Genomic DNA, 27181 nt, shown 5'->3' with positions numbered 1-27181 from the left:
AAATGGTAGTGTAGGTTAAAGGACCGACTAATAAATCTAAGCTATGTGGTATGACTGAAAGCAAAGGGATTTTAAATCTGGAGATCCAAAGTCTCTCTCTATATGTGTGTGTGTATATATATTTATTAGCCTTTTGTTTTTTCCTCTCCCCATAAGAGCCATTTTTAAAAAGATGTCTCTTCTTGGCCACAAATTGGCCTTCCCTCGTTAGAACCTCCTTATATCTGATTTAAAAAAAAAACAACACAAAACTTTAACAAGTATTTTTAAAAAGGAAAAAGAGGGAGGAGACAAAATAATTAGCAAAACCAATCAGTACATTGACAAGATTCTTAGAGATCCTCCCCACCTTGTGAAAGTGTGGGATAGGGCCGCTCCTTCATTCTGTAATGGGCGGGGGAAAGGGGGTGGGATAAAAGCGTAAGTACTTATCTGTTTTTACCTCCCGGTTCCTTAAAAACTGGGAGTTTCTGGTTACCGCCGGAACAACAGCCTTCACCCATTGCTAAAAAAGAGGAAAATCAGAAGTGCCAGGACTTAAAATGACCAATCAAAAGCACTAGCGGTCCTAGCCTGCCCACTCCCAACATGACAGCCATGCTCCTAAAAGTTTATTCGTGCCTCTTCAGGTAGAGTACGCACCACTCGAGAGCGAACGCCGTCCTCTTGACCGACGTCACTTCCGGTGGTGCAGCAGCCATTTTGTCAGCCACAAGCGGATCCCGCGCGCTGGGGAAGTGCAGTTCCCCCTGGTTACAAACCCTCCGGTCACCGCCCCTCACCCCCTTCACCCCCTCCCGCGGGCGCCGTCGGAGGGGAGGCCGGACAGGAAGAATAGCCTTCCCCAGGGCTAGTGTGCCCTCCTGTTGTCACAGGCTAGGACCTGAGGCAGAGCGGCCAGGTGATCGAGTCGTCCGGGATGTCGAGCGAGGAGAGCTACCGGGCCATCCTGCGCTACTTGACGAACGAGAGAGAGCCGTACGCACCGGGAACCGAGGGCAACGCCAAGCGCAAGATCCGCAAGGCCGCCGCCTGCTATGTGGTGCGCGGTGGGACCCTCTACTACCAGCGACGGCAGCGCCATCGCCAGCGCTTCGCCGAGCTCGAGGTGGTGCTGCAGCCCGAGAGGCGTCGGGGGCTCATCGAGGCGGCACACCTGGGGCCCGACGGCACCCACCACACTCGGCACCAGACGTGGCACGACCTCTCCAAAAACTACTGGTGGCGAGGTGAGGAGGACTGGAGGAGGAGGAAGGAGACAGGGACGGGAAAAGCTCCTCCTCCACGCCCGGCCGGTGTCCCGGGGTCCCCGAGGCCGCTTCGGCCTGACAGCCGGCCGGCGGGTGGGGGACTCGAAGCGAGCGGGCACATCCCACAGGAAGGAAGGAGGAGGGCGGGCTCTGTCCCGGGGTGGGGCCAAGGGGCTTCCCCGGGAGGCCGGGCAAGGGCGGGGGGAGGGGCCACCAGCGGCTGTGACCCTCCCCCGCCCCGCCCCTTACGGGATCTGTGGGCCGAAGTGGAGCCGACGGCGCAGGCGCAAATCAGGCTCGGGGTCCTACCGCGGCGCTCCCCTTCCCTTCCTCCAATGACGGGAGTTCTGGGGTCACAGTTTTCAATCTTATCCTTTGGGTGGTGGTGGTGGTTGACAAAATCGAGGAACTGGCTGCTAGATGGTGACGGCGGCGGCGAAGTGGCTGGAGTGCTGCATTTGGACTCAGGGTAGCCTGAGTTCTAATCTTGCCTCAGAACAACAATAATGTGGACTAATAAACATCTTCATATAATGCTTAATCGTGTACCAAGCACTGCGCCAAACACTGCAAATATCTCTTGATATTCACGACAATCCGGAAATGGGGGTGCTATTTTAATCCTCATTTTACACCTGAGGAAACCTGAGTCGCAGGAAAAAAGTGCTTTGCCCAAGGTCACAGACTCAGTCTTGGAGATAGTATTGGAAGTGAGGTCTAGACTCCCAAGTTCAAAGCTTCTTTATCCTTTGTGCTACCTAGTTACCTTTTCTTCTGAAGAGTTTTTGTTAGAAGTTTTTAAAATGTATCTTGTTGGGCCTACGAACCTTTAAACAAATTATCTTTTCCTTTTACAGAGATCTGGTGTAGGAAGTATTTGCTTCAGTACGTTCTTATATTTTGTGTATTTATAGAACAGAGAGAGCTTTTGGGGTGGTTTCTGGTTTTTACGTGTTTTATACTTTCTAGGAAAGAGTTAAGGGAGAGCTGACCAGTTCTTTGCTTCAGAACTGATCTTTCTTCCGAAAGCTTACAAATGTGCGGAACGATTAATTGTTCAGTATTAGCATACTCCTTTAATGTTTGTGGTATTAACAACTTAGATCTGAAATCAAAGATCAACCTAGGGGCTTCAAACCGAAGTTTTTTTTTTTTTGGTTCCTGGGTAAGCTTAACTGCTAGATGCTCTTTCTTCACGTTTTTAATGGTATATGACTAGTGTAAACTAGAAATTGCATTTAAAATTTTTGAGTCATTCTGCCTTTGCAAGAAAATAAATATCCCAGATTTGATTTTTCAAAAGAAACAGAATTTGGGATAGTGGAGGAGCATTATTATCTAATATTTTTTGTACAGAAATTGTTAACTTTAGACAGGAAGGCCTGAATTCAAGTTCAGAAATAGACACTAGCCTTGTGACCCTGGGCAAGTAGGTTTTCCTTTGTCTCGCTTTTCTTAACTATAAAATTGAGGATACAATAATTTCTATCTGGAAGGGTTGTGAGATTCAAATAAGATTTTTTTTTGTTTTTAAGTATCTAGTATGGTGCTGGAACAGAATGAGGACTGTATAAATTGCAGCTATTATTATTATTAATGGTATGAATTATGTAGTGAAATGGAATATTCCACAAGCACATAATTGCCTACTGTGATTCAGCTTTATGTAAAAACAAAAACAATGCAGTGTCCTTCCTAGAGCTTGCTGGAAATCTTGTTGTGAGAGTACCTACTGTAGTAGCATGAGATGACATATCAATACTTTACATGTAAATATTTTGTTTTTAGAGTGAAAGTTAACTCAACTTGACAAGCATTTATTAAGTAGAGTGGGACTAACAAGACACATCAGCTCTTATTGTCCCTGGTAGAATTTTTAACTTAAATTCAGGGCTAATTCTTAGTCATAAGTAGAAAAAGTTGTTTTTAGTATCATAAATTTCATCAGAGTAATTAGAAGCTTGTATTGTATCATTCTATTTATAAATGAGCATGAATTCTAATAGCACTGATTTACCCAAGTTTTCAGACTTGCCACGTTTTCATGTAGGCAGTTATTCTAGAAATATATGTGTAGAAATATGAAATACTTTAGAGAAATGTTCTTGATAATATGAATGAAAATTTTAAAAATAAGAGAAAATATGAAAGTGAAGTGAAGTGAAAGTGAAAATATGAAATTCTATATATATGAAATTCTATATATATGAAAATATGAAATTCTATATATATATGAAAGTGAAGAAATTCTGAGTGCTGGTACAGTAAAAGGCCTTATCTACATTGGCTCTGATATTAATAGTTTTTATGAAGAAATTCTGAATAAATAAGTCATTTCTAAATTTGATTTAAAAGGACATACAAATTAACCCTAACAATTCAATTAAACAATGCTTCATAATTCACTCACTAATAGTAGTATGTTATAATTTAAATCTGTTTTTAAAAACAACTCAATTTAGTTAACTGAAGCTTAAGAAGATTAAATAGTTTTTCAGTAAGATGAAAAATAGCAGAGCTGGAATTTGGTCCAAGGACTTCTGACTCCAAATCCAGTACTCTTTGCTTAGAGGTTAGCTTGGCCAATCCCAAGTTTTACATACTTGGAAATTTAGGATTGAAGGCTTAACTCAGTGACTTTTCCAAAGTCTCCCCAAAGCAGTGAGGAACTGAGTCCTTCAGGGCCATTGCATTAAAGACTGATGGAGGCTCTTTTGTCCATTTAACTTTGGAAATATCACAGTATTTAGTAAGAGTACCCAGGTTAATTTAAGACCTCAACCCTCTGGGTTGTGTGTTCTGTAAATTTTCTCATTTCCCCTTCTACATCTTCTCAATGCTCTCTATGGTGATGTCTGCTTATGTTCCTCCTCTTCCCCTTACCCCTCCCCCCTTTTTTCATCATTGCCATCTTAATTTACCTTCCCCCTCCCTTCTGGGCATTTCAAGGTCTCTAAATTCATCCACATATCTTTCTAGCTACCTTTATTTCCAATCCCCATTACTTTCCTTTATAAAATACTATTTAAATTGAGTTCTTGTGGTTTCAAGGTTATAGAAATAATTAATGCCCGAACTATTACAATAACCTTCTGGTTACTGTCAGTATTAAAAGTGGTCTTTCAAAAGAATAGTCTGACCTACCACTCTCACCCCTACTTCCCATTCAGTAAACTTTAGTGGCTCTCTATCACCTATGGGTTCAATATAAAATCTTCCAAAGTCCTTTACAACGTTCTTCCCCACCTCCTACCATTCCAATCTTCTTAGACTTCACACATCTCCTTTCCCCCCTCTCCCTCCTCCCAGTTGGACCATGTCTTAATTCCAAGCATTTTCTCTGGCTGTTGCTCAGCCTAGAATTCTCTCTCATCTCCACTTCCTGTCTTCATGTCTTCCTTTAAATCCCAGTTAAAAGTGTATGTGTGTGTGTGTGTGTGTGAGTCTGTGTGTAAAAAAGAGAGAAAGAATATAATTATTGCATTATGGTCTTCCCCTTTAGATTGTGAACTCCCTGATAGCAGGGACTGTCTTGTACCTTTCTTTGTATCCCTAGAATTTATCACAGGACCAGGCACATAGGAGGTATTTCAAAGGTACTTAATGACTAGTTAACTTTCAGAATAACTTAAAAGTTTAGTATCCTTTGTTGTAAGTCTTTTTTTCCCCACTATGAATTGTTATGAACTCTAGAGAGCATGAGGATAAGTTGGGCAAGCATGAATATTAAGTCTGCTTTGTCAGAGGGACTGTCCAAAACAGTGATCTTTCTGACTTACAGGAGTTGTTTTCTTAGATTATAAACACTTACAATCTTGGATTGGGTTTAGAGTGGATGTAATTGACTGTATGTATCCTCATAAAAAATTCTTATGGTATACACAAAATCAGTTTCAAAGCTTGAATGGCTCTTAGAGGTCATCTATGCCATCTCTTATAAAGAAGTCAATTTAGAGAATTATTCTGCTTTCTTTATAAAAATCTATAATATAAAATGAAATACAATAACAACCATGTAGATGTATAGAATCAAAATGTGAAAGTAATCTGAAAAGACAGTATTGTATTTAAAAATCAAGCATGGGTTAATTGTACTTTAATAGTAAAAGAAATAGGTTAATTATATAATCAATAGGAAGACCTGTTATGGGAATTCAAAATTCAAAAATCAATCTAGTATGAAGAGTAGTCAGTTTTTCCTCCCATCAATCTAGGAGAGATTTTGTATATAATCGATACTAAATAGATGCCAGGTAAGTACAAATAACATTATACAGCTGACCAAGGATTAAAATAAAATATAAGAAAAACACAATGAAGAAACCGACAGAGTGAAAACAGTGTTTTAGAGGAGGTAAGAAGGAAGGGAGGGGAAAGAAGTTATTGTCTTCTCTTATTCATTTTTCTTAAAAGATGCTTTCTGATATTTTTGCTTAATCCCATATTGAAGTCATTGAGTATCAAAGTGTATGTCTTATCAAGTTCTTCAAAGAGAGTCTTTAATTCACTGTCCTCTGCAATTGATGTTAGCATGTAAGCCGGTTCAAGATGGCCTTTTTGCATATACTTTAATAGGAACTGTATGAAATATGTTTCTCATTGCATTTGGGCATGTGATAAAACTCATATTACCACCAGTTCCTTTCTTTGCCTTTCCAAAAAGTAACTGTGATCCATCCTTCCATTTAGCTACTCATGAGAGTTGATGAGTTTACTAAGAACGTGTAATAGAAAAGATATAATCCCAAAACAGCTTTAGGGAATTCCTACAGTAGGGAATGGAATAAATGTGATGAGTCAAATAGTAAAGACTTGAAGAATGGTCAGAGATATAGGAGAACCTGGAAATTAGTAGTTTCTCAAAAATACAGAAATGAGAAGGTATTCAAGAAGATAGGATGAAGTGATCAGCAATGGAAAATATTATGGATAGGTTGAGAGGATTAAAAAAGAACTTCAGATTTTACAATTAAGGCATTGGCAACTTTGAAGAATACAGTTTTAGTGAAGTAAGGTAGGGGAAGCCAAATTGCAAAAGGTTGAGGTGTAAGTGAAAAAAGAAGTGGAGATAGCTAATATAGATAACTTACCAGGGTTTTACTAAGAAAGTGAAGGAAAATATCCTTATCTTGAGGGATATGGTAGGATCTAGTGAAGGTTATTTATTTATTTATTTTTAAAAATTATTATAGCTTTTTGTTTTCAAGCTATATGCATGGGTAGTTTTTCAGTACTGACCCTTGCAAAACCTTCTGTTCCAACTTTTCCTCTCCTTCCCTCCACCCTCCCCTAGATGGCAGGAAGACAATACATGTTAAATATGTTAAAGTATATGCTAAATACAATATATGTATATATATCCATACAGTTATTTTGCTGCACAAGAAAAAATCAGACTTAGAAATAATGTAAAATTAACCTGAGAAGAAAAACAAAAATGCAGGCAGACAAAAACAGAGGGAGTGGAAATGCTTTGTTGTGGTTCACACTCATCTCCTAGAGTTCTTTCACTGGGTGTAACTGGTTCTCTTCATTATTGAACAAATGGAACTAATTTAGTTCTTTTCATTGTTGAAGAGAGCCACGTCCATCAGAATTGATCATCATATAGTATTGTTGAAGTATATAATGATTTCCTGGTCCTGCTCATTTCACTCAGCATTAGTTCATGTAATTCTCTCCAGGCCTTTCTGAAGTCATCCTGCTGGTCATTTCTCACAGAACAATAATATTCCATAATATTCATATTCTACAATTTATTCAGCCATTCTCCAACTGATGGACATACACTCAGTTTGCAGTTTCTAGCCACTACAAGGAAGGCCGCCCTAGTGAAGATTTTTTAAGGTTGGGGAAAATTTAGGCACATTTGAAGGTAGTAAGGGATACAACCACTAGACATGGAGAGATTGATAATGGGGAGAAAGGAATAATTGAGGGGATAGCCTGCAGAAGTAGGGAGGGATTGGGATCAAAGGCCAGTGAGAAGAGTTTGACCTTGACAAAGAGGGGAAGAGCTCATGCTTGGGGTGTGAGGTCTAGTTTTGAGATGAAGAAGAAAAGATGTAGGTTATGTGAATGGTCTTCGATTTTCTCAGTAATATAAAATAATTTATGTAGAAATTAATTTAAAAGGCCAGGCCAGGATGATAAGAATAAAGGTCTTCTGAGGTGAAGTCTTTTTCATTTTAAAAAGTAGATTTGTTTTATTAAGTCATTCAAATGGGCTAACATGCTATTATATCATGGGAATCTAGTAAGTTTCTAAGGCAGGGGACTGTTTTACTTTTGCCTTTGTATTCCTAGAATTTAACATAGTTGCTGAAACTTAGAACTTAATTAATACTTGTTGGTTGATCTCAGAATTTCTTGAAAATTTTCAGCAAATGGAGATAGACAGAATTGTTGAAACAGTAATCAATAATCATTAGAATGAATCAGGCTACAGCAATCAGGTGTCCACACTAAGTCTGACTCCAACATAGGTGGGGAGCTAAGGAGAGATAAATTATCCTAAGTCAGAAATGATGTGAGTCAAAACTTCAGTGCCTCTCAGATCAAGCCAAGAGTGGCCACTGCACTTTCAGCCTGGATGAGATAGGGACACTTAAAGTCACTAAATTAAGTTAAACTTTCACAGTGATTGCCTGGGTAATCTAGTAAGAAAGCCAATTAACTTGGTGATATTCAAGCTGGTAATAGCTCAGTCTACTGCATACTTTTTGTGTAACAGCTGAAGAGCTAGGCTGAATATGGTAATTGTAAGGATATGGGAAAATGATCATTTGATGTTTTAGTTTATCCTTATTTCCAAGTGTAGTATGCTTTTAAACTACATTTTCATATTTAAAATGTTCCCAATATTGACTACATAATTTTTGACTTGCAGGTCCCTAGCATAGAAATGGCCCATATGTTTAAAAAAACAAACAAACAAAAAAAAGACCAAACCTTCCTTTTCAAGTACATTTGTTGAAATTGTCTTTAGATTTCCTGCCTTATTTGGAGCCTTTGGGGCAGTCCTCTATTCTCTCCCCCCCTTTCCCCTCCCAGCTATTGTTTTTCAATCTTCTAGAATAGAGCTTCTTGAACAACAGTTGGGCTCTAGAACTTTTGTTCCATATAATCCTAGTGTTCTTAACCTGATTGAGGGAATTTCAGATTCCTTATACTAGACCAATCATGTAATGGAACCCTTATTGCTGGGGACTCTCTGGCTCTACCAAAATTGGGCAGCAATCCTCCCTAGCCATAGAGGACATGTGTTCTTGGTATCCTCATTTAAAATTTAGAATTATATTTTCCCATTGAAACAATTTGGTGAATAGATTAATCATTTAGTGACATTTAGGGTCATATTACTTTCTATGGAAATTGCATCCTGACTTCTAGACTATTAATTTATGTACACTGGTGTGTAATCAACTTAATGATGAAGATAAACTGAACTTGCTTTGTTAAAAAAAAAAAATTATCTTTCCTTCCAAACACTCCTTCCAAATTACCATATTAATGGTGACATCATCCTAGGAGTTACTAGGGCTCATAACCTAGATGTTCTTCATGACTCACTGTCATTTCCGACTTCCCCATATACAATCTTTTGCCAAAGCTTGTTCATTTTACCTTTATAACAATTCTCATATGTCTCTTTTTCTTTTCTTACACTGCCACAATCTGGATGTAGGCTCTTTATCACGTTATACCTACAGCAGTGGTCCTCAAACTTTTTAAATAGGGGGCCAGTTCACTGTTCCTCAGATTGTTGGAGGGCCAGACTATAGTAAAAACAAAAACTCACACTGTCTCCACCCCTTAGCCCATTTGCCATAACCCAGTGAGTCGCATAAACATTCTCAGTAGGCTACATATAGTCCGAGGGCTGTAGTTTGAGAACCCCCTGACCTAGATTATTGCAGTAACCTTCTGGTAGGTCTCCCTGTGTCAATTTTCTCCCCACTCTAGTATACCTTCCACTCAGTTCTCAAAGAGATATACTTAAAGCATAGATATGGCCATGTCATTACCCCAGTCTGCTCTTCTTAATAAATTCCAGTGGTTCCACATCACCTCCAGTATCAAATATAAAATCCTTTGTTTCATGTTTAAAGTCCTTCATAACTTGATTCCCTGTCCCCTGCTTTTCTACTCTAGATATACTTCCTGCATGTGATCTATGATCCAGGAATACTGGTCTTCTTGCTGGGCTATCTCCTAATTTCAGGCATTTTCTCTGGTATTTGTACGTGCCCAGGATTCTCTCTCTCATTTCTATCTCTTGATGGCTTATGTGAACTCTTAGGTAGAATCCCACCATCTACATTATCTTCCCAATCCCTCTTACTGCAAGTGCTTTCTCTCTGTTGATAATCTCCAATTATTCTGTGTGTATATTGTTTGTGCTTAGTTATTTCATGTTGTATCCCCTAATAGACTGAGCTCCTTGAGAGCAGGGACTATTTCTTTATCTTTATGTCCCAGCTCTTTGCACAGTAGGTACTTAATGAATCCTTGTTGATATGCCATGAATAGTGGGAGTCATAAGTTTTTTTTTTTTTTTTTTTTTTTGTAATTTTAAATTGGGAACAGATAGATTTAACATTTACATTCTCATTTCCCTTTAGGTATTTTAAAGCAGGTAAAAGATTATATTAAAGAGTGTAGCAAATGCCAAGAGAAGCTGGATCGAGCTCGCCCAATATCAGATACTTCTGAAATGTTGGAAGAATTGGGATTAGAACTAGAGTCCACAGAAGAGAGTAATGAAACAGATGATGACCAAAGCAATCCTGCATCTGTTCCAAGTGCAGTGTCCAAGACTGTGAAAAAGAAGCCAATATCCAAACATGAACTTGTCTTTGTAAGTGGCATTTTACCACTATAAAATTTCTAACTATAGTTAATAAAATAGTGTATTTATTTGGTCTTAGTGAAATTTATTTTTCTAAAACCACTTAAGAAACTTTGGCTAATGACATTAATATTAAATGAGTAACTAGCTTGAGGAATAGACATTAGTTTATTTAATATTACTAAGTTGTTGCACATTAGATTGGTAAGTTACAGGTGTTCTGGTAATATCTCTTCATCCTTCCTAAATATTCCCATTGTTTCTTCCATTAAGAATTTAGGTAATAAATTAATAACCTCTTGTGGCTTTTGGGGTGAGAAAAACAGGAAAAAAAAAGTGGGGACAACTTAGTCTTTTAAAGATGTTAGTTGCTGTGATAGACTAGTGCAAAGGATAAATACAGTTTTACTAAAGCCAATGTGTATCATTTGACTCTACTTAATTGTTATAACATTTTGCTCTTCTTTTCCCTTTTTTCATTTCTTAAGGGTAAGGGCACAGAGTGGGGTGCTGGTATAGGCAGGAAGAAGTTGGAACAAAAAATGTAAAACATTTTAAAAGATATTGAAATAGAACACTAACCTATATTAATTGATGACAGTTCATTCAAGAATGAATGCTTTACATTAAATAGACAGTGTAATTTAGCTTTTGGTCTTAAATTTTTTTTTCATAGGTTGACACTAAAGGTCTTGTAAAACAGTCTTCTCCAAAACATTGTCGAGCAGTCTTAAAACAGCTGAATCAGCAGAGACTCAACAATCAGTTCTGTGATGTTACTTTGTTGATTGAGGGAGAAGAATACAGAGCTCATAAGTCTGTTTTGTCAGCTAACAGCGAGTATTTCCGAGACCTTTTTATAGAAAAGGGAGCGGTTTCCAGTCATGAAGCTGTGGTGGATCTGTCAGGTAAAATATTTAAAACAATCTTTATTTTTACATTATGTATAAGTTCCTGGGAGAAGTATGTGAAACCAGAGTTAGAGCATGTGCTTTTAGAAAAGAGGGGTCAGGCAGCAAACTGAGCTTCACTGACTTGGACTTTTTCTTATTTTAAGTATGATGCACATTCAGGGCTTGGAAAAAAACACCTTTAATTTTTTGTACATATCACTCAAGGGTAAGTACCCATGATGATGGTAGCAGATAGTCTCTGGTATTTGTTACAGGGCTTTTAGATAATATGGAGTAAAGAATAACTATTCTTAATGTGTTAGATATGTCTGCAGTTATATTGTAACAATCTAACTGAAAAAGTATCGGTATTTGGTTTTGAAACATCAATTTGTAAAATACAGAATAGTATTAACAACCATATTCAATAAACTTTCAGTCAAATATTATCTTGGTTTTGTGTCCATTGCCTTAAATAGATCATTTCAAATTAGTTCTGCTTTGATTGAAGTTTAGTGACTTTAGCTTTCTGAGGTGAATATTGGGAAAAATGTATCATTTTAGATAGGGTCATATAAGCTATATGTAAAATTATAGTACTTTGTAATTGACTACAAAAGGACTTGTGATAATGTGGTATTTTGTAACATTGTATACTTACAAGTGTGCATTCTCATCTGATGAAATATCCCTGTCCAGATAATTGCTAGGATAGATGGTTCTAGTCTTTGAGAAGAGCAAAAAGAGACATGGAGTAGCACAAATGTTGATGCATATTTTTATGTTATAATATTTGTACCATGGCATTCTTTTCCTCAGACTTTTTGTGACTGAATGGGGTGGGGTTGGGGGAATCTTAAACTAGGTAGACTATAGGGTGTTTTGATATATACAACACTTTGGGATCATTTGGCTGCCCTTTATCCATCTTCAGGCAGAAAAAGAAACATCTAGGAGTATTTCCTTTTTCTACCTTTCTTAGAAAGTTTAAAACAAATGAAAGATAAATGTGCAGGGGAAATGTTTGCTATTAACACCCTGAAATACTATTAAGCAGTACCACAGTGGACCCGTGAAGCACATTCATGTAACAACCCACTTTTTATGATAAAAGCAGATATTTAATAAAATTAACATTTCTGAATGAAAAACAATTCTTATCCATATAATTTATCTTCACAGGAGTAATTGGAAACTATATAGCAATATTGTCAGATTTTACTGATTGTTTTTTATTCTCTTAAAATTCTTTGTTACAAGGAATGGCTCTTTTTATAGGAGACAAGGAGGAATATATTTGGGGAAAAGATGATTTTAAAAACAAAAGATATCAATAAAATTGTTTTAAGAGGATATAACTAAAATGTGGGTATATTTATTTTATGTTCTGTTCTCTCAGTGTTCATGATCAGAGCAGAGACATTGTATGGGACTAGAATAAATGGTTATGTTTACTTTTATTTTTTAATGATATAGATGATGATGATGATGATGATGATGATGGGGGCATGTTACATTGATATTTACACCAGCTTAATAGTTATAGATCTTTGGTTTTTTTTGTAACTTTTCTTTTTTCTTTTACAATCTACCACTTTCTCCTTTTGTTCTATACAGGCTTTTGTAAGTCAAGTTTCCTTCCTTTGCTGGAGTTTGCTTATACTTCTGTGTTAAGTTTTGACTTTTGTAGCATGGCGGATGTTGCCATTTTGGCCCGCCACCTTTTCATGTCTGAAGTCTTGGAAATCTGTGAAAGTGTACATAAACTAATGGAGGAAAAGCAGATTACTGTGTACAAAAAAGGTGAAGTACAAACAGTTGAATCTACTCAAAATCTACCAGAGTATAATGAAGGTTCAGCACAAACTATGGCCAATGTTGTGCCCCCAGAACTTGAAACCAGTACATTTGTGTCTCCTATAAATGGAGAATTTCCAGGTGATGGGCAGGAAGGTGGGAGTACACAGAAGCTTGAACCCCAGGTTTGTTCAGAATCTCCGTCTGTTTTAGTACAGACAGAAAATGTAACCCATTCACGTTCTGGAATAAAGACTGAAACAGTGTCAAGTAGCAACATGATAATTCTTGAAATAGAAACGTCAGATACCAGAAAAAGTGACAAAGTTTCCAATTCCCTTTCCACTCCTTCTGTGGTAGAAGAAAGGGATACTAAAAGAGATACTAATACTCCAGTGGACAAAGAAATGGAAAACAATGAGGACAGCAAATCAGTTGAAGATATCTGTGCTGAAGACATTGAAGATCACAAGCAAAAACGTAGCCGACCAGCACAAGTCCAAGGAAGCCCTGTTGGACAACAGGAGAAGGCAACCCTCAGCCCTGATGACACTTATAAAAGCAGGCTCCGTCAGCGCTCTGTTAGTGAAGGTGGATATATAAGACTACATAAAGGAATAGAGAAAAAACTGCAGAATAGGAAAGCCAATCCTAAGTCTGCAGTTCAGCAGGTATGATCAATGTGTACACTTCTCATTTTGATCTAATGTTGAAATTAATTTGTTCATAAAAAGTATGCCTATGGAAAAGATGGCACTGACTTTTGGGGGAGAAAATGAGATCCTCCTAGTTTGCATTTTAGGAGTTCCAAATAATATTAGCAAAATTTAAAGAAACTTAACACTCCTTCATTAAAATGCTTTTTATCCTGTAATTAGGTTGCTCTGAAATTGGTTCAAAGAGGGAAAAAAATGAAGCAGCCCAAAAGAGAGGCTAATGAGAACACAGAGGAAGAAACAACACACAGATGTAGTGAATGCGGAATGGATTTTCAGAGACGCTATGCACTTATCATGCACACGTTGAAACATGAAAGAACTAAAGATTACAAGTGCCCAGTAAGTTTTTGCTATTTAGAAGACACCTTTATATGTGTGATGGCTTGAATCTGAGGGATATTTTTTTGTTATTCTGATAATGATGATATCCCATTTTAGTTTAATTTTTCTTCTTTGAGCATTTTAAGAAAGTATGTTTTTGTCTTTTTATAGATTTATTTTGATTTTGTTTGCCAAAAATAATTTATTAGTGTCAGGGGCTGCATATAGAAAGGTTGAGGAGGATGTAGATTGAGAAAAGTATTTGGCAACTAAGAGATCATTAGTGACTTTGGAGTAGAAGTTTTGGTAAAACAATGGGGTTGGAAACTGGATTGAAAGGGCTGAAGGAAACAATGAGAAGAAAGGTACTAATTGTAGAAGACCTTTTCAAGGATTCTAGCACCAAAAGGCAGAAGAGATACAGGATTTTAATTAGCAGAGATGAAAGGATCAAATAAAGGTTTTTTGAAGACAGGGCAGACAGGGCATGTTTGTAGATCATAGAGCCCATAGACATGAAGAAATTGAAAATAATGAAGTGGGGAGTTTTAAGTACTTTTTTGATCCTCTACTAGATTTTAACTCAAGGAACTCTTTGTTTTATATTTAAATATTTTCCACAGCTTTATGGCAAACAGAGGCTCAATAATAAATGTCCAGGGAGAATGATGGAATTTCCAATTATTTGGATTAAAATTAAGTGTATTTATAAATTACTGGATTTAATTTTTTGCTTTTTAGTTGTGTAAAAAAGAATTTCAATATAGTGCTTCTTTACGAGCACACCTCATTCGACATACCCGAAAAAGTGATGTACCTACTTCCTCTACTGCTGAAGAAGATTCGGGAGCATCAACTGAAAAGGGTCGAACCAAGCGGGAGTTTATATGTTCTATATGTGGAAGGACATTGCCCAAACTATATTCTCTCAGAATACACATGTTGAAGCACACAGGTGTAAAGCCACATGCCTGCCAGGTAAACATGTATGTATGTGTGAATGGATATGTTAAAAGAAAATGTTCTAAATTAATGTAGTGGAGGAACAAGTCTACCATATTCTAATGGCAGAATAACTGAATCACTCTCACATATAAAAGGTTACAGAGTTCTATTGTTTTGGGATTTCCGCAGGCCATGAATATTTCAATGGAAATGCAACAAAACTGATCAAATACAGTCATCAATATAAATACCATCATATCCAAATTAAAGAATACATCCTTTCTGTTAATAACAAGTAATAAACTTTCCAGGAAATGTACATTAGAAGTGAGTTTAATTGGATATGGGTAGGAAAGGGGTGGTTATGGTTAAACTATTACCGAAATTTATCAAAATTTTTAAAGCTATATATTTTTCGGAGCCTATTGGAATAAAGTGGTTTTATCTGCCAGATGCATTTGTGGGTTCTCATTTTGTCATCCTTACGAATTCTCTTAACTATTTGGATTGTTTAGGATCTAAAAAGTATTCCTTGAGGTGTCTGTGGTTCCAGCAGAGTTCTGGACCTTCTGTATTCTGGTGTACTTTTAAGTTCATCTTTCTTCTGGGAATCTAGACCGACATGGATAGCCAGCAACAAATTAATTTCTAGCTAACAAAATCCTTCTTTTGAGTCTGTTGGGTTAGCAATAGACTAATAATAGAAATGGTGTACATTTCTGATTCTTAGCATAGGACACTTAAGTATAGACAAATCACTTTACTGTCTTGAGAGTCAGTTTCCTCATTTATAAAATGGGGCCAATACTTAAAAAATTATCTGTTTCACAGAGACAGTATGAGTGATTATTGTAGTATTTACTAAATAATATGAGTACCTCAGTTGTCCCTTCATGAGCAATGTGATGGTAAAGAAGTTATATATAGCTCTACAAATGGAATAGTCAGTCTTTACAATCTGACTTTAAAGTAGTAAAGTTCTTTTAGTTGCTTGTGAATAGTCCCTTGTTCTTCAGAAACAGTACTTGCTTTCCCTTTCCTTTTTTTTTTTTTTTTTTTTTTTTTAAACTAATAGCTTTAACAAAAAACTTTTCATAGGTCTGTGGAAAAGCTTTCATTTACAAGCATGGTTTAAAATTACACCTGGCTCTTCATGAAGCACAGAAACAGTTCCAGTGTGAACTCTGTGTTAAGTCTTTTGTCACCAAGCGTAGTCTTCAAGAACATATGAGCATTCATACAGGTACTGAGACCAACTATACTGATAAACTCTGCATGTGTGTGAGTGTACATAATTTTTGTTCTGGAAAAGGAATTGCTACTAAAAAGCTTCCTCCAGTGTAGTAAATTGTTTTGTTTGGTTTGGGGAAAATACATACTTTTTTCAGTATTAAAAAGGAGCTACTAATAATGTTTTGCTTGAATAATACAGCCTGATATAGGGTTATGTCTTTAGTACCTTAAATTAGGCTGTGCTGACAAGAAATTTGGTTGTAGAAAAATAATAGGCTTAGTAATTAACCTAATCTTTGATTATGAGAACCCCTTTTTAGTGTAAAATATTTTTTCCTGAGCCCTAATATAATAAAGATTTGCACTATTACTATTCATTGATTTTAAAAAGTGACAAAAAGTTACTATTAATTCAGCAGCACTTGAAATTATTTTATTAATTACATTACACAAATTTAATATTATATATGTTTGCAAGACATTATTTTGTCAGTAAAGGACAAATTTATTTATTAGGTCATGTAGGAACTCCTTGCAATAGCTTTATCATCCATAGGTTGAGAGATGTGGGATTGATAATATAGTTTTATATTACATCTATCATTATTACATATACCATTTTAAACATTACATTTTGAAATGAAAGGGTAGAAGTGTTGATGCAAAATTTTATAGGAATGTAGTTTTTTTTTTTTTTTTAATGCTGTACTCTGTAACTTGTTTTAAAACTTATTTATAGTTGTCTTCCTATAGACTGTACAGACCCCATTTATTGGATGCTAATTTTTTTACTGATAACAAGTGATGATCCAAACATTTACAAAGTAGTTGTTAAAATAAATACCATTGGGAAGGGGATTCAGAAGAAAATAGAACATATATTTTTGCTACTATCTTTTTAAGTAGACATTTTTAAAAACTTTTATTTTAGTCTTCTTAAGTTCACAATATATAAGACTTTTAGGAAAAATACTATTGATAACCTAAGTTTCAAACTTGACAGTTTTTTATTTTAACAGGAGAGTCAAAATACCTTTGCTCAATCTGTGGAAAGTCTTTTCATAGGGGCTCTGGACTCAGCAAGCACCTAAAGAAGCATCAGCCAAAACCTGAGGTTCGAGGTTATCAATGTACTCAGTAAGTATTAGGATGTAAAACATTTAACTAAATTCAACAACATTTTTTTCTGTTTGATTATTTGACAAAAGTTTACATGTTGTAGAATTTTTGTTTCAATTTATTTATGATGGGGTTTCTAGAAACTTACTATGTTTATAAAACTTGTTTTACATTGTATAATTACAATGAATAATTTTAGACTCAGAGAAAAGTTGAGATAATGCACTTCTATCAGTTATTTCATTGGAGAGTTAGGGGACTGGAGACAAAGTGTTGCATGTGTTGTTGGACATGATTAATGTATTGGTTGGTTTTGCTGAACTGCTTTTTCCATTTCTTTTTAAGTTTTTATTAAAAAGGATAGGAAGGGAAAGACAAAGGTCTCTATCAAAAGATAGATGTGGGGGGCAGAGTAGGTGGCACAGTCAATAGAGCACCAGCCCTGAAGTCAGAAGGACCTGAGTCAAATCTGGTCTCAGACACTTAACATTCCTAACTGTGGGATCCTGGACAAGTCACTTAATCTCAATTGCCTCAGCAAAAAAAAAAAAAAAAGATAGATGTGGTATAAAACCAAAAGACATCAGTAAAAAAATGAAAACTTGCTTTGAATGAGAATATAATTCAGTTTGATGATTAAATGTCCTTATTGCAGATGTGAAAAAAGTTTCTTTGAAGCTCGAGATCTCCGCCAGCATATGAATAAACATCTTGGTGTGAAGCCATTCCAATGCCAATTTTGCGAAAAATGCTATAGTTGGAAGAAAGATTGGTATTCCCATGTAAAATCTCATTCTGTCACAGAGCCTTATAGGTGAGTAAGCTTTGGAAGATTCTGATCTGACATAAAATAAGAATTAGTACATTCAGGTCTTAGGATTTTTCTCATATATAAGTGTTGGGTAAAATCATGTATTGTATTTCAGATGCAATGTATGTGGCAAGGAATTTTATGAAAAAGCCTTATATAGAAGACACGTAAAGAAAGCTACTCATGGGAAGAAAGGAAGAGCTAAACAAAATCTGGAACGTGTATGTGAACAATGTGGAAGAAAATTCACTCAACTACGGGAATATAGAAGACATATGAACAATCATGAAGGTAGTGTATATATGCTTAAGTGTGTTAATATAGAAGGAATGCCCTTTTGGAACTGGTTTTCTCCTCATTTCCTATGTTTCTACCATTATTGTTTGTGCACCCCCTGAGTTCTGTGCCTTTCTTTTTCTGTTGAACATGATTAATGCTATGACTCCAGAACACAGTTTGTACAATCTGATCATCTTAATTGCAGTAGAATGTTATTTTAATAAATTAGATTAAAGCATATGTATCTCAATATATAATGAAATCCAGTTAATTTTCTACTCATCCTTTCTCCCCATTCATCTCCCTGATGAAAATTTAAAAATCATAATCTTAAATCTTCAAACCATACAACAGCAACTGAAATGTCACATTTTGCCCCAAATATCTTCTATAGATAGTGCATACACGTATGGTACAGGTACAAGCTACAAGTAAAAGGAGAAAATGAATTCATCTTGCTCTTGATATGATAATACATCTTTTATGGACAAGAGTTCTCTTTGCAATTTATTATTACTTGGAGATACCTAGTACATACTAAATGTTGTTCTTTGTTCTTAAAGAGAACCATGGCATTGGAGATAATGTCTGTTCTCTGTTTGTTGTTGTTGTTTTTGCAAGGCAATGGAAGTTAAAATGACTTGTCCAGAATCAAACAGCTAGTAGGTGTCAAATGTTTAATTTGAACTCAGATCTTCCTGACTCCAGGGCTTATGCTCTATCTACTGTGCTCTCTAGTTGTCCTAGATCCCTGTTTTCTGAAGTCACATCATCATAGTGTATTATTCTGTCAAGTGTGGAACTGTTTTCCACCTTAACAAAGTTCAGCTAACTGGATTTCATTATATATTGAGATATATATCTCTATATATCTATATATATATATGCTTTAATCAAATTTATTAAAATAGCATTCTACTGCAATTAAGATGATCAGATTGTACAAACTGTGTTCTGGAGTAAGAGCATTAATCACTTTCAACAGGAAAAGAAAAGCACAGAACTCAGGGGGTGCACAAACAATCCCTTGATGAAAAATGTTGTTTACCTCCAGAAAGAAAATTGATGAGTTCTGAGTACAGATTGGAAGATTGGAATTTTTTTTTTTCATTTTATTTTTCTTTTCTTTCTTTTTTTTTTTTTAATAACATGGCTAATATTGGATTTTTTTTTTTTTTTTTTACATGATTTCATGTGGGTAAAACGTATTATATTACTTGGCTTCTCAATGGTGGAAAAGAGGCTAAAAGGGAGATAAAAAGAATTTGGAACTCAAAATTTTATTTAAATGATTTTTTAAAAGGAAGTAACAAAAAAGCATTTAGCTTGTATTCTCTGAAGTATATTACTTCCTTAAACAAATTTCATAAGAACCTCTGATTCAGGTATTTATTAGTAACTAATATTTTTTCATCTTTGTCTTCAAAGATGATAATAGAATAAACTGGTCATTGAGAAGGTTGTAGTACTTGCAGTGAGAAAAATGCCATGATCAACATGATGTCTTTTAAAATGTTAATGTATTATAAGCAATAAACCAGGTGATTTCCCCTGGTTCATAATTCTACTACTATTTACAGTATTTTCAGTCCAAGGAAACAAAAAGTTTTTACTATACTTTTTTATAACACTGCCACTGTGCTGGATACTGTGGTGGGAATGATAGTAAGGGGAGATTTGAAAAAGAAAAAATAAAATAATCCTTACCCTCTGAGAGTTTATATTCTACTGAGTATAAACAATTTGTACACAAAGAAGTAAATACAGAGCAGTTTGAGAAAGGAAAGAGCTAAACTGGGAGGATCAAAAATCTTTAAGTTCAATTTGAGTAAGAGGTAGCACTTAAATTAAGCCTTAAAGGAAGCCAAAGCTTTTGAGAGATGAATAGAAAGTGAATCCTAGACATAGGGTACAGCAAGTGCAAAGACACAGAGAGGCTTGATGGAATGTTGAGTTCAAGGAACAAGTTATTTATGCCATGTTGGCTGAAACTTAGTATGTGAAGGGGGTGAGGTGGGAAGGAATGGGGAGTGTAACATGAAATAAATCTGGAAAAGGTAAATTGTGTCCACATTGTATAGAGATTTAGATGACCTAGACTGAGAAATTTGTGTTTTATCCTAAAAACGGTAGAGCCATAGATTTTTTTAAACTGGAAAGTGACAATGAGGAGGCTGAACAAGAGTGATGACTGAATGGAGAGAATATATTTAATAGGATGTGTAGAGGTAGATTCAAAAAGACTTGGCAATTGATCAGACCAGTGGTAACGGAAGAACAGGAACTAGTATCAAGGAAAACTCCAGAGCTGCCAACCTAGAGAAGGATAATGATACCATCAACTGAAAAAGGCATAGGAAGAGAATATAAAGAGGTAATAACTTGTTTTGGACATTCTGAGTTTAGATACTAATGAGTTAAATAGTAAGTAAATTCTGGGTAGAGAGAAAATGGAAGGACAAAACAATGATTTGACAAAAAATGCACTAAAACTTTTGAAAATTGTAGTTAAAATGTGGAAATACATTTAAAATGTTTGTACATGTGTAACCTATATCATATTAACTAATATCTTGGGGAAGGGGGAATCCAAAGCAGGGAGGGAGAAAAAATTTAGAACTCAATCTTACAAAAATGAATATTGAAAATTATCTTTATGTGTAATTGGAAAAATAAAATATATTGAGAAAGAAAAAAAATATAGTCAAGAGCAATTCTGAGTATCAGTATTAATTACTAATGTTTACATATTTTATGTCATCTGTGGTTTTGGGGTATGTCTCCACCATAAAGTCAGCTCCCTACTTCATTCAGCTTCCCATTTTAGTCTCCAAGAATGCTACCATTGTTTTCTTAATAGTGAAGAATGTCCTTTAAGGATTGTCTCCTGAGGGACAGTAGAACTCTATTAATATATAATTAATTATATAACCTTGATTGTTTTATCTGTCAGCTGTTATAAACAAGATAAGCTTCTATAATCGTAAATTAGGCCTGTATGTGGGTAACTATAAAAGTTAAAATAATTTCCTGGTAACTAATATATCCTTTTTTTTCTTCCTATAGGAGTTAAGCCATTCGAATGCTTAACATGTGGGGTTGCTTGGGCTGATGCACGTTCCTTGAAACGCCATGTAAGAACACACACAGGTGAACGGCCTTATGTCTGTCCTGTATGCAATGAAGCTTATATTGATGCTCGAACACTTCGAAAACACATGACCAAATTTCACAGGGATTATGTGCCTTGCAAGATTATGCTGGAGAAAGATACCCTTCAGTTTCATAACCAGGGAACTCAAGTGGAACATGCCTTTAGCATCTTAACATCAGGCATGCAAGAACAAGAAAGCAGTGGTCCTCAGGAAATTGAGACTGTAGTAGTGACTGGAGAAACCATTGAAGCCATTGAAGCTGTTGCAGCAACTGAGGAATGTGCATCAGTGTCAACTCTTTCGGACCAAAGTATTATGCAAGTAGTTAATTATGTACTGGCACAGCAGCAAGGACAGAAAATATCTGAAGTAACAGAAGCTATTGAAACTGTGGAAGTTGAGGTGGCACATGTTTCAGAACCAGAGTGAGCACAGTAATGGAGGTAGAGGAAATTTTGGTGATGACTCTTCCTGTGCCATAAACTTGCACATGTTTACAACATATGACTTACAGCTCAGAGTCCCTATTTCAAGGTTTTTTGCTGCTTAATGACACTCTATCTGCATTGCTAAACAGTCTCTCCAGCCTGTAGGTTCTGTCAAGAAATCTCTCACTTTCTTTCTGTCTCTCTCCTTCCTCCCTAATTTTAGTCATCTAGTATAGAGAAATTGGAAACAAATGTTTCTATTTAATTGTTTATCATGGTATGATTTTTAATGGATTAATTACAAAGGTTGTACTTAGATTGGTACAGTTCAGTCCTATTTCCACTTTATTTTGAATGTATATTTTGAAGGATACTTCCTCACTAGGCTTGCTGTCCTTTTATCATCAAAATATGGAGATAAAATTTTGTGATTTGACTTGTCCTATTTATACAGATTGAAAATTCAGATACTAAAGCATTTTATTAGTGTCTTTAGGTACACTATTGTGTACAATGTTAGTTTTTAATGTCTTTAAATCTGTGATTTGTGTCTTACTGTTTAAATTCAACTCCCTTACAAGTCCAGGACTCTTCATTTTAAAGCACTTATTGAGCCACATGGTTATAAATCAAGTTTGTACTTGACTATGTAGGCAATTTATAACTGAGTATTTGTCCTAGTTTGTTGTTGGTTTTTTTAAATGCCATGAAATTGCATAGTAGGTCCAGCAAAATAGGCCTTGTTTTGCCATCTCTTCAAGGCAAGGAAATTGACCCTGAGGGTGGAGAGCTTTGTCATTGTTGAAATTGAACATTGTTAATGAGGAAAATCCTTCCATGTTAACTTTAGTACAATAAGTGGAAAGTCTTGTTCTTTTGCTATATAGCATGAACAAGTCAAAACTAGATTTGATGTTTTCAACTATCGTATCATGTTTAATTGCTTAATTTAGTTGAAAAACTGAATCAATTTAGAAACATAATAGCCACCAACACATGCAATAATAAAATACTGCGTAATAGTCAAGTTCAATAATAACGAAAATTCTTTGCAGCCCTCACTACAATGTACTAATCTAAAAAATATTATTCATTTGTAAGCCACCTGATTGTTGAAAATGAATTCAATAAAAAATAGATTACATGGAAGCTGAAAATTACATTTATTCAAGTGTATATATTTTTTGAAATGTTCACATCTGTATTCAAGTTTACCAACCTCTCTCACCTTTCCAAAATCACCAAGGTAGCCTTGGTATCTCCACCTAAAAAACGATTACTTATGATGTAATTATTATAATTCAACTTTTAAATGTTTGGAACAATTGTAAAATGCACAATTAAAAAAAAAAAAGTCACGGTGAAATATTCCTAAAGCACAAGAAAAGGATGTGCCTTGATTTATACACATTACCATATTTATTCCAATTTGCCTATATAATATTACTTTAAGGGCAAGGAGTAAATATGTTAGCCATGCATGTATTAGATTTGCATATATTATATTTGCTTTTTCAAATTTTCCAATCTTGTAATAATTATATGGCTGACATTCAATTTTAGGAAGAAAATTTAAAAATAGTCCAACTTTTAAAAGGCTGCTTCTTTGGGGGTTGGGAGTGGGGGGAGTTGTTTGTTGGTTTTTTTTTTTTTTTTTTTTTTTTTTTTTTTTTAGGCTCTTATGAAAATTTGTTTCAACTTGACTAAAATTTGAAACTATCATTTTTGTTCACCACATACTCTTGTTTATAGTATTGGATTTACTGAGTTTGTAAGACAAATAGACCATTGATGTATGTCATAAATATGAAAATAAAACCAGCTGTTGAATCTTGCTTAAAAGCTTTTGAAATTGAATAGAGGCTTGTCATTGTATTTTAAACTTACAGTTCTTTCTAAAAGGCAAATATTTTTTTCCCCAGATAACATTTTATCTAAAGTTAAGTTGATCAGTTTTTACTAGGGCAAAAGAATAGTTTTGTTTCTTAACAGATCTTTTTTTACTCTTTTGGGGAAAAGTTAGGCCATGTGGCCATAAAGTCAGGGTAAAATTAAATTTAATACTACTTCCAAATCAGATGTAATCTAAATAGTTTCCAACTTAGCTTAAGAAATATATTTTAAATGTACATAAGTTGGTATTAAGCATAGTTATGTTTTTTTAATTTAAATTTTTTTAATTTTATAATTATAATTATAAATTTTTTATGACAGTATATATGCATGAGTAATTTTTAAAATAACATTATCCCTTGTATTCATTTTCCCAAATTTTCCCCTCCCTCCCTCTACTCCCTCCACTAGATGACAGGCAATCCCATACATTTTACATGTGTTACAGTATAACCTAGATATATGTGTGTAAATCCAATTTTCTTGTTGCACATTAATTATTAGATTCCTACGGTATAAGTAACCTGGGTAGATAGACAGTAGTGCTAACAATTTACATTCATTTCCCAGTGTTCCTTCTCTGGGTATAGTTGTTTCTGTCCATCATTGATCAACTGGAAGTGAGTTGGATCTTCTTTATGTTGAAGATATCCACTTCCATCAGAATATAGTAATAAGTTTTTAAAGATATTTGAATATTTAAGATATTTTAATGTTATCATAGGACAAATTATTTCAGCTTTAATTATTCCATAATTATTTAGTAATTAATATGTTAAGAAATAATCATATTAGGGAAACAAAAGGTATTTTCTCCCCCAAACAATATATTTTCATATTTTTCTTATATTCAGTGAAAGCTTAATAACCTTAAAATGTTTCTCTGATAAAGAAGAGTTAAATGTAAAATAATACTGCACAAAATGGAAGGTTTTTTAAATCCTTCACAAAAATAACTCATTTCTCATAATAATTAGTGAAAATGTTTTGTATTTATTATTTTTAAAATTAAAAATCAGCCTTAGCCTGAATCCATTTATAAGTCTACTTGAAAGAATAAGCTAGATTATTAAATATTATGAATTTATTAGAAGAGGGTTAGTAATATACAAACATAAAATCTTATTTGGCATTCATTTCATTTCTGCTTTTGAAAGTAAGTGTGTAGTTTTCATACTCTCCTTTCCTTTCTTAGAAAGGTAAGAAAAACCTTTGGATTAAAGTTGATAGGGGGAATAATTGCGTATCCAGGCCACCTTGAAGGTCTATTGAGATTGATCCTGTCTATATTCCTATCCACCCCAGCTCATAAAGGAGAAACTAGTATTATAGCCATTTAATTAAAAATTTCTAGTGCCTATGTGTCCTACTGCCTTGTGTAGCAAAAAAATGAAAGAGAATTGATGATCTCAGGTTCTAAGGAGGAAAAGGATCTAATGGGAAGCAGATCACTGATAGAAAAAACCAAAGGTCTGACTCAGCAAAGTATTTTTTGATCTATAACTCATTTAGACCATTCTTCTGTGATAATGGCACTATAGGACACTTAAAAAATTTATAGTACTTCAGTTCAGTGGAACATTAGCTACACACCACACACTGAGCTGACAAAGATAAAATAACTCACATCAGTACAGTGACTTATGGTTTAGGATGTATTTTCCCAGGTTACATGTAAAAACAGCTTTTTTTTGTATACACGTACATTCATTTTTTTACATGTTTCGTTATGAATTGTGTTGGGTGAAAATAAAACAGAACAAAAGGGAAAAACCACAAGAAACAAGAAAAAGCAAAAAAAAAAAAAGTGAACATAGCATATGTTAATTTATATTCGGTCGTTTCCATAGTTTTCTCAAGATGCAGATGGTATTTTCCAACCAAAGTTTATTGGGATTGCCTTGGATCACTGAACCACTAAGAAGAAACAAGTCTGTCATAGTTGATCATTGCACAAACTTGCTGTTGCTGTGTACAATGTTTTCCTGGTTCTTGTTTTGTTCAGCATCACTTTATGTAAACTTTCCAGGCTTTTCTAAAATCAGCCTCTTCATCAATTTTTATAGAATAATAATATTCCATTACTTACATATCACTGCTTATTCAGTCATTCCCTGATGGGCATTTTCCAATTCTTGGCTACCATTTAAAAAAAAAAAAAAAAAAAAAAAAAAAAGCTGCTACAAACATTTTTGCACATGTGGGTCCTTTTCCCTTTTTTGTGATCTCTCTGAGATACACAGTAGTGACACTCCTGGATCAAAAGGTATGCACAGTTTTATAGCTTTTGGGGCATAATTCCAAGTTGCTCTTCATAATGGTTGGATTACATTTTCTACACAAAAACAGAGATAGGTGAGGGTAAACCCTCACTTAAGAGATGTGAAAACTGGGGTAAAGGACACTAATCTCTCTTGGTTTTCTATATACTATTTCACTTGATGATCTCAACAGCTTTCATGGACTTAATGATCATTTTTACATTAAGGATTCTTGATTCTACTTATCCATTCTTAACTTTTCTGCTGACCTCTAGACTTGCTTCTTTGACTACCTTTCAAACTATTTAAATTGGGTGTCTTGTAAACTCAGCATGTTCAAACCTGAACTCATTCTTTTTTCTCAAACCTCCTCCGACTTTATAACTTCTTTATTATTGTCAAAGACACCAACATTCTCCTAGTCTCTTCAAGCTCACAATGTACTTGTCAGCCTCACAATTTCTCACCTGATTGCCAGTCTGTTGTCCAAGCCTGTTTTGACTTTTGCAGCATCTCTTGAATATGACCATTTTCTCCTCTCATTGCTACCAATCTAGTGCAGACCTACATCTTCTCATATTTGAACTATTGTAATAATTTGCTGGTTGGTCTGCCTGTCACATGTGTCTCTCCACTTCACTTACTTACCAAAGTGATTTTCTTAAAATAAGCCCAATCATGTTAAATTCCATTGGTTACCTTTTACATCCAGGATCAAATGCAAAACCTCAGGGGCAGCTAGGTGGCACAATGGCTAGAGCCCCTAGCCCTGAAATCAGGAGGATTTGAGTTCATATGTGAACTCCCCACTCATATCTTCCCCCCCGACAAAAAAGGGTTGTTTTTTTTTTTTTTTTAATGCTCTTTCAGATACTTAAAAACAAAGATATATTATGCTGGAAATGTTTGATATGAACTTACACCTTCTGTAGGATAATAGAAGGTACCTTAATGCAGTGCCATAGGAGACAAATGCATTCTATAAGCAAATGTGGGCTTTCTGTACATTTCAACATCTATGTTATATAATTCAGTTTTTACTGTTTAACACAATTCACAATATTAAACTACAAGTGTTTCATGTAATTAAAACAGAATGCCCTTAATTTTGAGACATTATCATACCCTGTATGCATATATATTATAGTTGAGGATAACTGAGGTGTAAACATGGATGACAAGAATAATGTTGGTGACTCCAAAGAAACAGAAAGATAGGTTTTGCA

At 35.1% G+C, this 27181-nt stretch overlaps 1 protein-coding gene across 1 annotated transcript; it reads left to right on the top strand.

Annotated features, from left to right (window-relative positions):
- The first annotated feature begins 675 nt into the window (after positions 1–675).
- ZBTB11 (zinc finger and BTB domain containing 11) lies at positions 676–22961 on the top strand. Its single transcript, XM_074301062.1, has 11 exons — positions 676–1229; positions 9875–10110; positions 10778–11009; positions 12612–13462; positions 13670–13849; positions 14573–14809; positions 15875–16019; positions 17029–17146; positions 17784–17942; positions 18055–18230; positions 21285–22961. The coding sequence occupies exons 1-11, from the start codon at positions 920–922 to the stop codon at positions 21800–21802; spliced, it is 3162 nt and encodes a 1053-aa protein (XP_074157163.1). The 5' UTR covers positions 676–919; the 3' UTR covers positions 21803–22961.
- Positions 22962–27181: the final 4220 nt, after the last annotated feature.

The sequence above is a fragment of the Sminthopsis crassicaudata genome, chromosome 3 (genome assembly GCF_048593235.1).
Source record: "Sminthopsis crassicaudata isolate SCR6 chromosome 3, ASM4859323v1, whole genome shotgun sequence".
Classification (NCBI taxonomy): domain Eukaryota; kingdom Metazoa; phylum Chordata; class Mammalia; order Dasyuromorphia; family Dasyuridae; genus Sminthopsis; species Sminthopsis crassicaudata.
The sequence above is the reverse complement of the archived record's forward strand: the minus strand, read 5'-3'. Positions and strand labels throughout refer to the sequence as shown.